Source organism: Vicugna pacos, chromosome 14 (genome assembly GCF_048564905.1).
Source record: "Vicugna pacos chromosome 14, VicPac4, whole genome shotgun sequence".
NCBI lineage: Eukaryota > Metazoa > Chordata > Mammalia > Artiodactyla > Camelidae > Vicugna > Vicugna pacos.
Window position 1 is genome coordinate 12,205,538 of NC_133000.1, and position 14,296 is coordinate 12,219,833.

A 14,296-nucleotide genomic window follows, 5' to 3' on the forward strand; every position below is an offset into this window, starting at 1 on the left:
AAACACGTCTATTTAGAGTCTAGTTAGGAAACAAGGAGACACAATGTCACCAGCAGCTTAAGCATAGATAGAAGGTGTAAGTAAGCACACCCGGTGTGGTTTAGATTGTATTTACTAATTAGGGAATATAAAGTAAGGGAAAGATTAGTGAGGGATGGAGTTTAATTAGAAAGGACTCCGAGTAGTTAATCTTGAGCAGATCAAGTTAATCTTGAACTAGATCTGATATTGCCCTGGTAGTAGTATAATTAGACAGATTATGTTAGTGCTAATTTGAGATTTATCTGCTTTCTTATTCTCTAATTAATATAAAAAGAAACTTGGTATAGTAGTTTAAAGATAAGAATTAAAGAAATTTTTTCTGAATATTTGTCCATAGAGCAGTACGTTTTCACTGATAATCTGTTTTTAGAATGTCACAGCTTCTTTGCTGTTTAGTGCTGAGCTAAAGTCCCTTATGTGCTGGTGAAAAACTTAAAGATGATCTAATCACTGTGTTGAGTTTCTCATAGCAACTGCCTTGAACCAAATTCTGTAGGTAAAGGATCACTTTTTTGTAGTGCGTATCTGTGTTAAAATGTTTGTGTTATTTTACCATCCTTTGTAATTTAATGTTCAGAAATAACTTGAAAGGAATTTTGTGATTTCTGCAATGATAAAATTTAATTTTTTAATGCTATTCATACTACATGTGATTAATGAAGAGAAGTTACACTTTTAAGAAATGTTTACTTTTTTCTCACATGTTTTAATAGGTTCGAATTGAGCAAGTAATAGTTGCTGAACCTGGAGCAGTTTTATTATACAAAATTTCTAACCTCCTTAAATTTTACCACCATACAATCAGGTAAGTGTAATGTTTAAATGTGCTTGTTAAATCCGATGTGATACCTCATTTCAGTTAGAACCCAGTGTAATATTTTTTGTGTGTACATTCTCTTTGCATGACCAGCTGGCAGAGCCTCCACACCATGTGACTCATCTTGTGTGCATTATACGTGCTGTACTTTGAGGTGCAGCCTTTCCTTCTCCCTTTCTTCTCCCAGCCTAACCAGACACACACACTAGCACACACACAACTTAGGGAGTGGTGTAAATCTGTACAAGTGTTTATTGAGTCCTCCTGTATTAGTAAAAGAGATCCACAACACCTAAAGCAACTACATATTATACTCAGAATAGGGCGTAATTAGTGAAATGTCCTATTCTGGATGTAAATAACATAAATTCACCTTTAACATTTAGTTTTCCATTAGTGATAAAACAGAAACCATTGCTTTACCTCCTCTAAATAAAAACAGCTTTATCTGCTTAGGAACCACTTGCCTTATCTAAAATATGATCTTTGACTCCCAAATTTGCATTCATTTTCATTTTGCATGTATCTGTTGATGGTATACATACACTTGAGCCTTAACTGAAAATGTCACCATAAGACCATTTTACACGTGTAGTTGTGTTCAAACAGTGTTTTTCCAGGCTCTGTTTTTGATAGTTTTTATATTAGTCTACTAAAAAATGCTTTAAAATTACTTGTTATCAAGAATGCCAGTATCAGGAACAGAAGGCCAGTTGTTAAAATCCAAGAGGGTTGTTGTAACTAACAGATCCGATGGATGCACAGGGATCACTAGTTCAAGAAGCACCAAAAGAATGTGGCAGCGGTGTTACCTGCCTCCTGGTGGCTGAGATTAGCCACCCAAAGCTCACAGCTAAGAGACAGATTTCATATCTTATTGATAGATTTTTCAACAAAACTAATAAGCTGCAGGCCACAAAATTAATCAGAGATAGGATTGGGGTTAGTTGTCTAACATTGTAGATACAAATTTATTATCACCGCTGTCCATGACTCAAAAGCAATAAATTAGTTTCAGTTGTAATGTGTTAGGCTTCCTAAAATAAGAAAATTATGCATATTTAGAAAACACAGGAGCAGCTGAAATATAGCTAATGCTGTATTATGCAAAAGATAGTGGTAAAATAATTTTTAAATAATCTATTTAGTTATGCCATGATGGTGCTGCATGAAATTTCTTACTTGAAGATAATGATAAGAGAGTGCTAAGAATAAAATCATTTGGATTCTGAAGATGATAGGTTTTTTTAGGCTCTGAGAATTATAATTTTTCTGTCTTTGAAGATGATAATTTTGAAGATGACAGTATCTTTTGATACATTTTTTGCATGTACTTTTTCTGCTTGTTAACACATTTCTTCATGTAGTCAACTGAAAAGTTAACTATAAATGTCATTTTCTAGGTGCTAAGGAAATGACAGTGAACTAAACAGAGCTTGAACTTACATTCTAATGGGGCAGACAAGCAAGTATCAAATAATAATTTTAAATAGCAGCAAGGGCACTGAGGAGAAATACAGCGGGAGAAAGGCATTAGAAAACACAGGGAGGGATCTGTGTGAGTAGGTGTTACGTGAGTATGACTGCCTTTGAGGGCCTGCTGGTGCAGGTGACCACTGAGCAGCGACCTGAATGATGTGGAGCCGGGTGGTGAAAAGCATTTGAAGGAGAGTGTCCTGGGCAGAGGCACACCCTGGGCCCAAGGCCAGGAAAAGCTTGGACTCTAGGGGACCAGAAGAATGCCAGAGGTGGAGTGGAGTGAGTTGGAAGGAGTTAAGAGGAGATAAAATCAAAGAGGGAGGCAGAGTCCAGACCCATGTAGGACTCTGTAGGCCATGGTGAGGAGTTAGATTTTACTCTCTCAGTATGTTAAAGATGATGTGGGAGGATTCTGAGTGACGGGAGCGATTTATGACGTAAAGAAGGGGCTCTGGGTACTGTGTGGATCGTGTAGCATAGTGGGACGAAAGGGGATCAGGGAAGGTACCTAGGAAGCAGTTTGTGGTTCTGAGCAGAAGTGAGGACGAGTCAGACTAGGTTGGTAGATTTGGAGGTGGTAAGAATTAGTTGGTTCTGGAGATATTTTATGTTCTAGCTAATAGTACTTGCATATCGACTAGATGGAGTGAGGTGTGAGGAGTCAGGTTCTTGGCTGTCGGTTTGAACAGCCAGATGAAAATGGTATTGTCATGTGCTGAGACCGAAAGTGCTGGAGAGGACCGTGTTGACAGGGGTGGGTGGGCGATGAAGAGTTCACTGCAGTTTTGGCTGAGTCAGATTCCGTGTCCTTGTGAACATTCAGTAGGAGATGTCAAGTGAGCAGAGAACACAGAAAAAAAAAAAGACTGAAACTATTAATTTGGTAACTTACAGCGTATAGGTATTTGAAGCCACAGAACCATGTAAAATCACATCAGAAGTGAGCGTAGATCAGTGTCTAGAGGTTAAGAAGAGAAGAAACAAAGAAAACTGGGGAGGAATATCCAGTGAGGTTGGGGAAAGTAGGAAAAACTCAAGTTCTCAAAAAATGTTTGCCCCCTTTGCATTAAAACTCGGAGAGGATAGGTTCTGCCAAAACCCCAAAAAGGGAGATGTGGGGAAAATCCAGCGTACTTTGGTTACATTTCCTTTCCTGTAAAACTTTCTCTCTCTGTAGTTGAAAATTGCTCGGTGTCTGTGCTTGCTTGCTTTCCTTGCCCGTAATGCGGTTTCAGTCCCAAACTGCTAGGTGGACTCCGTGTTGTGTTTTCGCCATGTAGTCAGGCACATCCAGTGATCCTCCCAGCTTCTCTCCCTCTCCTCTCCCCACATCCCCTTGGAGCCCCTGTCCTGCGTCTCCAGTCTCCCCGGGCTGCTCTCTAGACCTGCCACGCGCCTGTCACTCGGGTTTGTCGTCTTGAGCAGCCTGCTCTTTCCCTTGTGTTGGGTTCCCTGATGAGTATTTACACGCTTGTAATAATGTAAACGTTGACTATTTACCAGAGCCCTGGGGTATAACTGTATTAGGAAGCCTGGGGAAGATGGGGTTTGAGTATATTGTGATGGGGGAGGAGCTCTGTAGAATTTAACTCGTCTTCTGCCTCAGGGAGTTTGTGTATAATCCCTAAAGCCGAACAATCGATAGGAGTGAAAGCACACTGGGTAGGAATATGAAGGGGAATACAAGTAGCATCCACAGATGTTCAGTCCAGTGACTGGGACCTGGCGAGGACTCAGTAAACATTAGTAAACTCTGGATCTGAGTACCTGCAAAATGTGGTTGATAACTCCACATTTTAAAAAATGAATGTAAATGGATCTTGATGTCTCTCCAATTTTTTCATTAAAATATCAGTTGCTGTTTGTTTGTGTTCATTCACTCTTCTTCCCCCCTTGCTTGATGTATCATTCTTTTATTCAAAGACATACTTACTTTATTACATGAATAGGCATGTGTGGGAGCACCTTCCAATTTATTTTCGTGTTAAGCTATAATATTTTTTACTGAAATACTTTCATGTTTTATGTAGTACATAAAACTGATAATTTGCTTTGTCTGCATTAACCATGTACAAGTTCAAATTTATTTTAGTTTTAAAATGTATTGAAATACATAGTACTTGCTTTTATAATGTATCATGTTATATATCAGTTCTCAGTAAATTTGCTGTATGTTTTGCTTACTATCTACCAATATGTATTAGTGCCATTACATTAACTTCAGCAATCTGAATGTTTGTAGTCATAGTAAGATGTTATTGTGCCTTTAGAAATTATAATTTCCTACCAGATTACAGTATATTTTTGCATCAACAAAAAACTTTTCCTCTAAAAACATATTTTAAAATCACTTTCAGTACATGAATAGGAGAATAAAATTGGGGACTGTTTTATATACATGCCTGTCTTACATCCTGCCCAAAATGGGAAACCCTACTGAATGGGTCTAAGAAATATCCTTGTGATAGCAAATAGAGAATTATGGAATGTACTAATAATGATTTTTAAATGATACCAGATTTTTCATAATTAGTCTAAATATACTGCTATTTAGGCAGCAGTATGAAAAATGAGAAACTTTATAATTTACTGGTGTGTTGTTGGTACAGCGTAACAGTTTTAATTTAAAAAGTAATTCAGTATTAATAAAATGAAAATATTTTCTCAGGGGAGGGTGTAGCTCAGTGGTAGAGTGAGTGCATAGCATGCGTGCGGTCCTGGGTTCGATCCCCAGTACCTCTATAGAAATAAATACCTAATTACCCCCACCCTCCCCAAAAAATTAAGTAAATAAAATATTTTCTCAATATAGCTGTTGAGGGAATGGCTTCCTTAAAATGAGATCTTGGATAATCAAGACATACATTTACTGTAAGAGAAGAAAAACAGAAGCATGGGTTTGCATAATTGTTCTAACCCACTGCTTTTCTTAAAGAGATTGTGAATTTTTTTTTGAGATTGTGGAATATTGAAGACACTGTAGTTTGTTTTCATTTGTTTGTCACCTAACTTGAAAAAAACACCTCATTTTAATATGAAACTACAATAATTGTTTTTAACTTGCAGGTTATATTCTATATAAAAACTTTTGTTTAAATCTAGATCTTTTTTTAAACACTTACACTCAGTTAAAGAACTGAATTGTTTTAGCATGTTTTGCAATCTGAAATATTCTTTGCTTTTAAGTGGCATTGTTGGAAATAGTGCAACTACGTTACTGACTACCATTGAAGAAATGCATTTGCTGAGCAAAAAAATATTCTTCAATAGCTTGAGTCTTCATGCAAGTAAATTAATGGACAAGGTATGTTTGAAAAATGCAGTTCTTAAACTATGTGAATGTGAGTCTTTCACATTTAAAAATGCTGTTTCACTGTTTTTACATTGGTGACAGTTTTTTCCCATTCCATACAGTGTACTTTTGAGTTCTTCCTGTGAACAACAAAATTCATTTTGAGATGGCTTACTGGATCTAGGTTTACAGTCTGTTCCTGGAACAGTGTAACTCTGAGTCATAATTGGAGATAGAATCTCAAGCTCTAGTTTCACTACCATTTTTCTGTAACCAAAATTTTGTAATTCAAGCAGACTTACAATATTTAGGTCAGGGCTAAAATGACATATAGATTGGAAAACTGGAACTTTTACTTACTGTTTTTTCTAAACATCTTACTTATATTTTTACACTCTCTTGGTATGGCTTTGTCCTTAGGAAATTTGTTCCTTCAAGTTATATACAATAATGAATTGTGAAAACAAGCAAGATAACAGAAAACTCCTACAAAAATAAACAATGACAGCAAAAACCTGAAAGAGTTCTATGAGAGCTAATATTTTAAATTGAGCTGTGTGTTATGCAGGAATAAATTGGCAAGACCTTAAGGAATGGATTTACAATGACCAAATCCTTCTTTATTTTTGTTTGATTATTGAAGACTGAAAAGTTTTTCAAGGATGCATCACAATCACCATCCTGGTTTTTTTTTTTTTTTAAATTATACTACTCTATCTAACAACTTGGTTATATTAGACACAGGTTTGTAATATAGTGTGGAACAGTCAATAGCAATCCAATCCAGAGTACCTGGTCAATTTTTACATTTTTAATCTTAGAGAAGCCTTAATGGGATATTAAGATCTGCTTTCTGATCCCCATGCATGACTTAAATTTTTGTGGAAAAACAGCATGATTTTGTGGAGCTGGAATATTTCTCTTATACGTTTTTCTGTACCTCTGTTTGTACCAGTTTACTAATAGTCAATCAATTCTAGTTATAGATATGTTTATATGGGTTCTTATTTAGACACAGTTTTTCTAAAATCATTCATACGTGGTACAGACTTTGCACATGAGCAGACACATACTTGCTGATGAGAATACAAGGGCAGACAGCCGTCTGCTGGTCTTGGGTTGCTTCTTTTTTCATGGAAAATAGTCTAATAAATTCTGTGACTACTGTAGAGTCACAGGTTTTAGGAAAGGCATGTCCAAGGTGCTATGCTAGCACTATAGGAGGAGGATATGTATAGTATACACTTACAGAGAGGGAGCCTTCCAGAGAGGGAGACACAAGGCTTGAACTTTGAAGGGCATAGTAGATGAGGTAGGTGAAAGGTGGTGGGGAGAGGTCATCCTAAGTAGAGGAGACAAATAGAATATCCAAGAGCACAAGCTATGGGTCATCAATAAACAAATTTTTCAGTTATTAAAAAAAATCATTGGAAAGTGGTGTGGATGTAAATAGGCTAGGTTGCAGACAGGATAATTAAGGGAATATCGAAGTAGTTTTTATGAAAATACATGTTCCAAGGCAGAGACTCTGGGAAGAGCCATGAAGGGACGGATTCTTGAGGGGTAAAGGTAGATCTTCAAAAGTTGGTGACTGATTGAATGTGGGTAAATGAGGTGGAGGAGATCTAAAATAATTCCTGTGTTACCGACCTGGGAGTATTGATTCCAGGTAACCTGAATAAAGAGAGAGTGTGAAATTTGGGGGATAAAGATGTTATTGTCTAAGTTAGACAAGATACATGTGGGATAGCCTGCAGTCAAGTCTAATCTAGTACGGAGCTATATACATTTGAATTCAGGGAGTTTTGCATATAAAAGATTGTTGAATCCATGGATTTTTATGAGGTCTTTAGGAATCATGTTTAATAAGAGCAGATCTTCCAGGACAGACAGTCTTGAGAAATACTGACATTTAAAAGAAGAAAATAAGCCCAACCATGGGAGGATGCTGAGGAAGGATGATGAGAGGCAGGAAAAAAATGAGAAGAGTTTCATCAGAAAAACCAATAGAATTTCAAGAAGGAGGGCGTGATTGATGATAGATACTGTATGAAGAATTCTCATAAAGTGAGGATTGCAGGTTTGTTACCTTTGTCAGTATACAGATGACCCATGACTTAGAACAATTTTATTCATGTGATGGGGACAAGAGGCAAATTGTAATATGGGAATTACCGTTGTAATTGTTTTTTGCTTTGTATTTTTAAATTAAGATATGTACATTGTTTTTGTAGACATAAAGCTACTATACACTTAATAGACTACAGCATAGTTTAAACATAAATTTTATATACACTGGGAAACAGAAAATTCATGTGACTTGCTTTATTGAGATACTTGCTTTATTACAGTGTCCTGGAACCAAATGTGCAATATCTTTAAGGTATGCCTATATTAGAAATTCTCGCCAGCGCAAGTAGTTAAGAAAGAGGAATTAAAGACATCCAAATTGGAAAGGAAAAAGTAAAATTATCTCTGTTTGCAGATACTATCTTCTATGTAGAAACCACTAAAGATATTTGGTTACACGAAAACTGTTAGAACTAACAAGTAAATTCAGCAAAATATCAGGATACAAAGTAAGCACACACACAAAAAGCTGCATTTTGGTGCACTAATGAACAATCCAAACAGGAAATGTCAAAAACAATTCAATTTATAATAGCACCAAAAAGAATAAAATCCTTAGGAGTTAACCAAGGAGATGAAAGACTTACACATTGAAAGCTGCAAAACATTGCTGAAAGAAATTAAAGAAGATACAAATAAATGGGAAGGCATCCCATGTTCATGGATTTTAAGACTTAATATTGTTAAGATCTCAGTTCTATATAAAGCAATCTACAGATTCAGTGCAATCCCTCTCAAAATCTCAATGACACGTTTTGCAAAAGTAGAAAAACTCATTCTGCAACTCCTGTGAAATCTTAAGGGACCCTGAATAGCCAAAACAATCTTGGGTTTAAAAAAAAAAAGGAGGAAAGCTGGAGGACTGACACTTCCTGATTTCATAACTTGCTACAAAGCTACAGTGAACAATGTGGTACTGGAATAAAGACAGATGTCTAGAACAGTGGAATAGAATAGAGGGCCCAGGAATAAACCCTTGCATACATGATCGAATGTTTTTGACAAGAGTTTCAAGACCATTCAATGGGAAAAGGACAATCTTTTTCCACAAATGGTGCTGGGAAAACTGGGGATCCACGTGTGAAAGAAGTTGGATCCTGATCTAACACTATATACAGGTTAGCCCCAAATATATCAAAGACTCAAATGTAAACCTAAAATTATAAAAATTCTTAAAAGAAACATAGGGCAAAAGCTTTACAACATTGGATCTAGTAATTTCTTGGGTATGACACCAAAAGCACAGATGACAAAAGAAAAAATAGATACATTGAACTTCGTGAAAATTAAAGAGATTTGGGGCATTAAAAGACACTATCAACAGAGTAAAAAGGCAACCCACAGAATGGGAGAAAGTATTTACAAATCATATATCAGTGGCAAAATGTTAGATTATTTAATAAATTCATTTAAATTTATGTTTTTAGGTCTTTCTGTAGTTTCAATTTTATATCAAAATTTTAAATCTACCTGAAGTTTATTTTTGTCCATGTTGGAAAGGAAGCATCTTATTTATTTTTCGCAAGTGTTTATCCGTTTACTTTATTTTTACTCAGAAAAACCCACTAAGTTCTTACATACTTTATTTCTCTTAAGTTAATTAAAGTTGCAAGAAAATAGGAAAATGTAATGACTAATAAAAGGCAAGTTTTAAACACTGAATCTTCCAGTTAGAACCTAGAACATAATAGGGTAAAAATAGGGAAAGAAAGAATTTTAATTTGAAAGTATGAAGTCCCAATTAATACTGCAGCCTTTTTGAGTTTGTAGCATTGAATAGGTTTTGGTTATTATTTTTGTTGTCATTATCATTAGTAATTGTACCCTGAAATGTTTTTCTTGGATATGAATTGGGTCACATTTAGGGATATTTTAATATTGAGATTGGAATATAATACTTTTTATAGCTTATGTGTTGCTTGTATATACAACCATTTCCAGTTTCTTTCAAGAGTTACCTTCTCTGCCAAATTTTAATGTTCCATATTTTATATTATATCTTTCACTTATTCTTCCCCTTGTAAATCGTTCATCTCTTTTAAAAAGATTCTAGCCTTATGAGGAAAATGACACTTATTGCAGAATGGTCTTCATTAGCAAAGCACCCAAGTGGAAATTTTTGTTAATAGAATTTTAAATGGATAGTAAAGTTGTTGGAAAGAATTGCTTTTAAAATAAAGGTATAGCCAGAGATGAACTCCTTTCATGGTTCCTTCTGTGCTTTTAAAAAGACATATTTGGGAACTAATTCTTTATCTAGTATGAAAAAAAAAATTCAAGGACATCATTTTATTGAACGATGTACATTTTCCCTAACAAAGCAGTTTGAAGCACTTGAGTATTCAAGTATGTGTATTCCCATCCTAATCAAGCTCTCCTGAAACATTCGTAACTGCAAATCTAGCAAAGTCTAAAAGGAAATATGTTGTGTACTACAAAAGACACAATGTTGTTTCAATTTTAGCTAGACAGACATTTTCTAAAATTCTTTTCACTATAGTAATAGTACAATTCTAATTTAAAAGATACAGTATGTCATAAATGAAACCCCTATCAAATTAATAATAGTCAGGATTGATTTGCCCAGCTTACTGAAAAAAAAAACCTTAACAGTCCTTTAAATTTTGATTTAAATTCTAGGATATGGTTACTGCCTAGAATCTCTTTTCACTATTTAAATTGTAGTACTTGGGCCAGCAGCATGGACATCACCTAGGAGCTTATGAGTTTAGTTGAGATTAAAAATCTCAGGCCCCAGACCTACTGAATCAGAATATACACTTTAGCTGGATTCCCTGGTCCTTCATATGCCTGTTAAAGTTTGAGAAGTGCTGTTTTAGATGAATAGTTTGAGTTTTACATTATTCCTTGTAGATTATTCTGCCAGGAAAAACAAAATGTTTTCAGCTGAAATGCTTTTTAAATTTTAAATAAAAGTATGTGGAACAAGCTGTAATTATTTGAAATTATTTCAAACAAATGTTAGCTTGCACTCTTAGATTTATCTTGAATAACTTGATTGACTTGAAAACTTTAATTCCATAAATAAATAAGAGGAAACTTGGAGGTGATATGTTTTAAGCATAGGATGTAGTGATGGTTTCAAGGGTATATTACTGAGCAAAGGCTCATGAGCCCACGATCTGGAAAGACAAACTCTGACAGTGAGTGCAGCAAAGTAAGGTTTTATTTGCAGGGTGCCAAGCAAGGAGGATGGAGAGCTCATGCTCAAAAAACCAGAACTCCCCGATGGCTTTCAGGCAAGAGTGTTTAAAGACAGTTTTAGGGAAGAGGGTCCTAGGATGCATGATGAGCTGGTGGATCTCCTGATTGGCTGGTGGTGAGGTAACAAGGTGATGTTTGGGAATCTCAGCCTTCTCGTTCCAGCCAGTCTAGTGTCTGGTGCTAATGGTCAGCATGTGCTCACCATCCTCTCCCTGGGTGGGGGATCTTAGTTTCTCCGGAACAATTCAGAGATATGCATCAGATTGTTATCTGTACCCTGCTGATTCAGGAGGAACCGGGAGTCCTGTGTCTCTGTTATTCTAGTCCTTAACTACTTGGGTCTGCTCTTCAGTACTCAGGGAAGGCCTAGGGGACTAAAAGCGTCTTGTTCTACAAACAAGAAATGGGAGGTATGGAGGGCCTGTTGTACCTGGGAAGGCCCCACAGGATCCTGCTTGGTTTTGATCCTCCCTCTTCTTTGATACTCCTCAGTCCTGAGGGGAAGGAGGGCGGGACAAGAAAGAGAATACAGTTTTGGTTAGAGAAGTTCATCATAAACTGAGTAAGGGAACTCGGTTTTAGGGAGACTTGGTTTCAGGTATACATATATCAATATTTTCATTAAGTTACATACATTAAATATTCATAGCTTTTTGTTTGTCAATCGTACCTCAATAAAGTTTAAAAAAAACTTCAGTTCTGTTCCCTGTCAATTTCTAGAACATATGTATATTTAGAGATAGAGCATAAGGAATCTATATATAGAATGAAGAAATTAGTTTAAAAATTTGAGGGTTGGTTTGTTTGTTTGGCTTGGTTTTTATTTTTTGAAAACAGGTGGGTTAGTGGCCTAAGAAGCTACAGTACAGAAAATTAGGGGGCCTTAAATGGAAGATATTTGAAAGAATAAAGCTAAAGTTGGCAGTGGAATGAGGTGGTAAAAACAGCTTTTAGAGTTTTTATGGTGCAGCCTTTTCATTTTCCTCTCATAAAGTCAGAGCACCTATTTACAAAAGGGATACAGAGCATCACAGTAAACAGTCACAGGAAGAATGAGGTTCTAATATGTAGAATATGAAGTTTCCAGGAGACCAAATGCTTGTAAATGGGAAATTTTTGTTTATACTTCACCTTTTTTAATTGGAAAATGTACATAAAAGTTATGAATATATCTTTCATAAAGTTCTTTTGTACTTTATAATTATTATTAATCACTTTTATCAATTTTAGATATTTTTATAAAACATTGATTCTCAATTTTTATATAATATAAACAAAAAAAGGCCAAATGAACTTTCATTGTAAATGGAGATAAAACTTGAGTACACAGACCTTAAGTGTAAAGTTCATTAAAATTTTGTGTTTGTGTATGTTCATTAATCGTTATCCAGATCAACATATAAAACACCTCCAGCACCTTAGAAAGCTTCTTCACACACCTTCCCAGTTGGTATCCCTCAAAGTAAACAACCATTTGACTTCTTTTTCCTATTTGTGTGTGCTATTGAAATATATTTAAATAAATTCATAGTGTTGAACTCTGAGTCTGACTTCTTTCATTTAACATTATATAAGATTCATCCATGTTGTGTTTAGCAGTAGTTCATTTTTTAAATCATTGTTTAATAATTCTATTATATAAATTTACTACAGGTTATTATTAGACATTTATATTATTTCTAGTTCTTAGATATTATAAATAAAGCCCCTGTGAATATTCTTGTACATGTCCTTTGGTGGATGTAGGTTTTCATTTCTCTTGTGTGTATATACAGTAATAGAATATCTAGGGTATATGATTGATAGCTTTCATAGCTACTACCAAGCATTTTTGCAAAACGGTTGTACCAGTTTATCCTACCAGAAATGTATGGGAATTTGAGTTCCTCCACATCCTCTCCAGTGCTTGTTATTGTTAGTCTTTAATTTTAGCCATTGTGGAAGTTGTGTGGTGGTATTTCATTTTGATTTGTACTTTTCTGAAGGCTACTAATGTTACATATTTTTTTTTATTGAAGTATAGTCAGTTTACGATGTCGACTTATAATGTGTTAATTTCTGGTGTACAGTATAGTGATTCAGTGATATATATGTAGTTATATATATATAGTATAGTTATATATAGTATATGTATTACTATATATGTATACTTTCTCATGATAGGTTATTATAAGATACTGATCCTGTGCTATACAATAGGACCTTGTTGAGCTACACACTTTCATAGCTAATTTAGCAACCTTCTTTGGCTTTTTTTTTAAGGTGTTTGCTCATTGTCCCTAAGGGTGTATGCTTTGAACATAATCAGCGATGTGTGTCCATTTACTGACATTAACATGCTTGGTGTTAATAGCACACAGTCTAGAACATGAGGGAGATATTTTTTTTTGTAGGGCAAAAGTTTACATATTCTTCAACATTTTTCCACCAGTGTGTAAAATTTCTATTATTAGCTTGAGTCCAAGTAGCTGTAATAGTAACACCTCTTCCTCCTACTCATGATACTCTGAGGATGCATCTGCCACTCACTTGCTAGTGGTAACTTGGTTTCTGAGGAAGTACTTGTAAATAGATTGGTATTTGCTGCGCAGATCAAAGCTTATAGGAGTTTCTGTATTGTAATTATTGTTATACAGGAAGTTCATAGGCTTTGTTTTAACAATTGCTACAACTTTTTTGTAGATTCTCTAAATCACAAAGCCCACTTAATTCTAGTGTTTGGGCTCTACAACCATATACATTAAATACAAAATATATGTAGATACAAATGATAGAAGGTCAGTATGAAGTAAGCACAGGATTGGAGGGACTTCAGAAGAAATAGAGAAAGATTTACTTTGTGTAATATTTAACCGTTAGAAACAAAATTCACTTAGATGAAATTAAATTGAAGTAATGGAGCATATTCATCAGACATTCTCTTCTTTAGATTTTCTTTCCATTATTCCTAGGATAGAATTGTAAAGTCTGAAATCTTGTTTATCTGACAATTGCTATAATTTTCACTTTGCTTTAGATGTGTGATTCTGACCTGTTGCTGATCTCACCTACGGGTGTGTGTGAAAGTGCCTTATGGAAGGGCAGTTTGTTCAATGAAGTGAGCTCAAGTAGCATTCCCTGTATCATTTACCATTGGCTCTAACTATGGAAAACTGTGACCTTTACTTTAAATTTGCATGGCTTTTAAAGGCCTTAGTTGAAGGAGATAAAAGAGATTTCTCTTCAACTTTTAAATTTTAGTTACTGTCTAATGTCCCTTCATTTTAGCCTGAAGGATTCCCTCCAGTATTTCTTGCAGAGCAGGTTTGCTA

At 35.2% G+C, this 14,296-nt stretch overlaps 1 protein-coding gene across 3 annotated transcripts in view; it reads left to right on the forward strand.

The window, feature by feature from the left end:
* COG6 (component of oligomeric golgi complex 6) overlaps positions 1 to 14,296 on the forward strand; it is a 62,117-nt gene that overhangs the window by 26,405 nt on the left and 21,416 nt on the right. For all 3 annotated transcript variants that reach the window (XM_072976157.1, XM_072976159.1, XM_072976158.1), the window contains exons 12-13: positions 756 to 847; positions 5,525 to 5,642. In XM_072976157.1, coding sequence (XP_072832258.1) covers positions 756 to 847; positions 5,525 to 5,642 — 210 coding nt within the window. The remainder of the gene's footprint in view (positions 1 to 755; positions 848 to 5,524; positions 5,643 to 14,296) is intronic.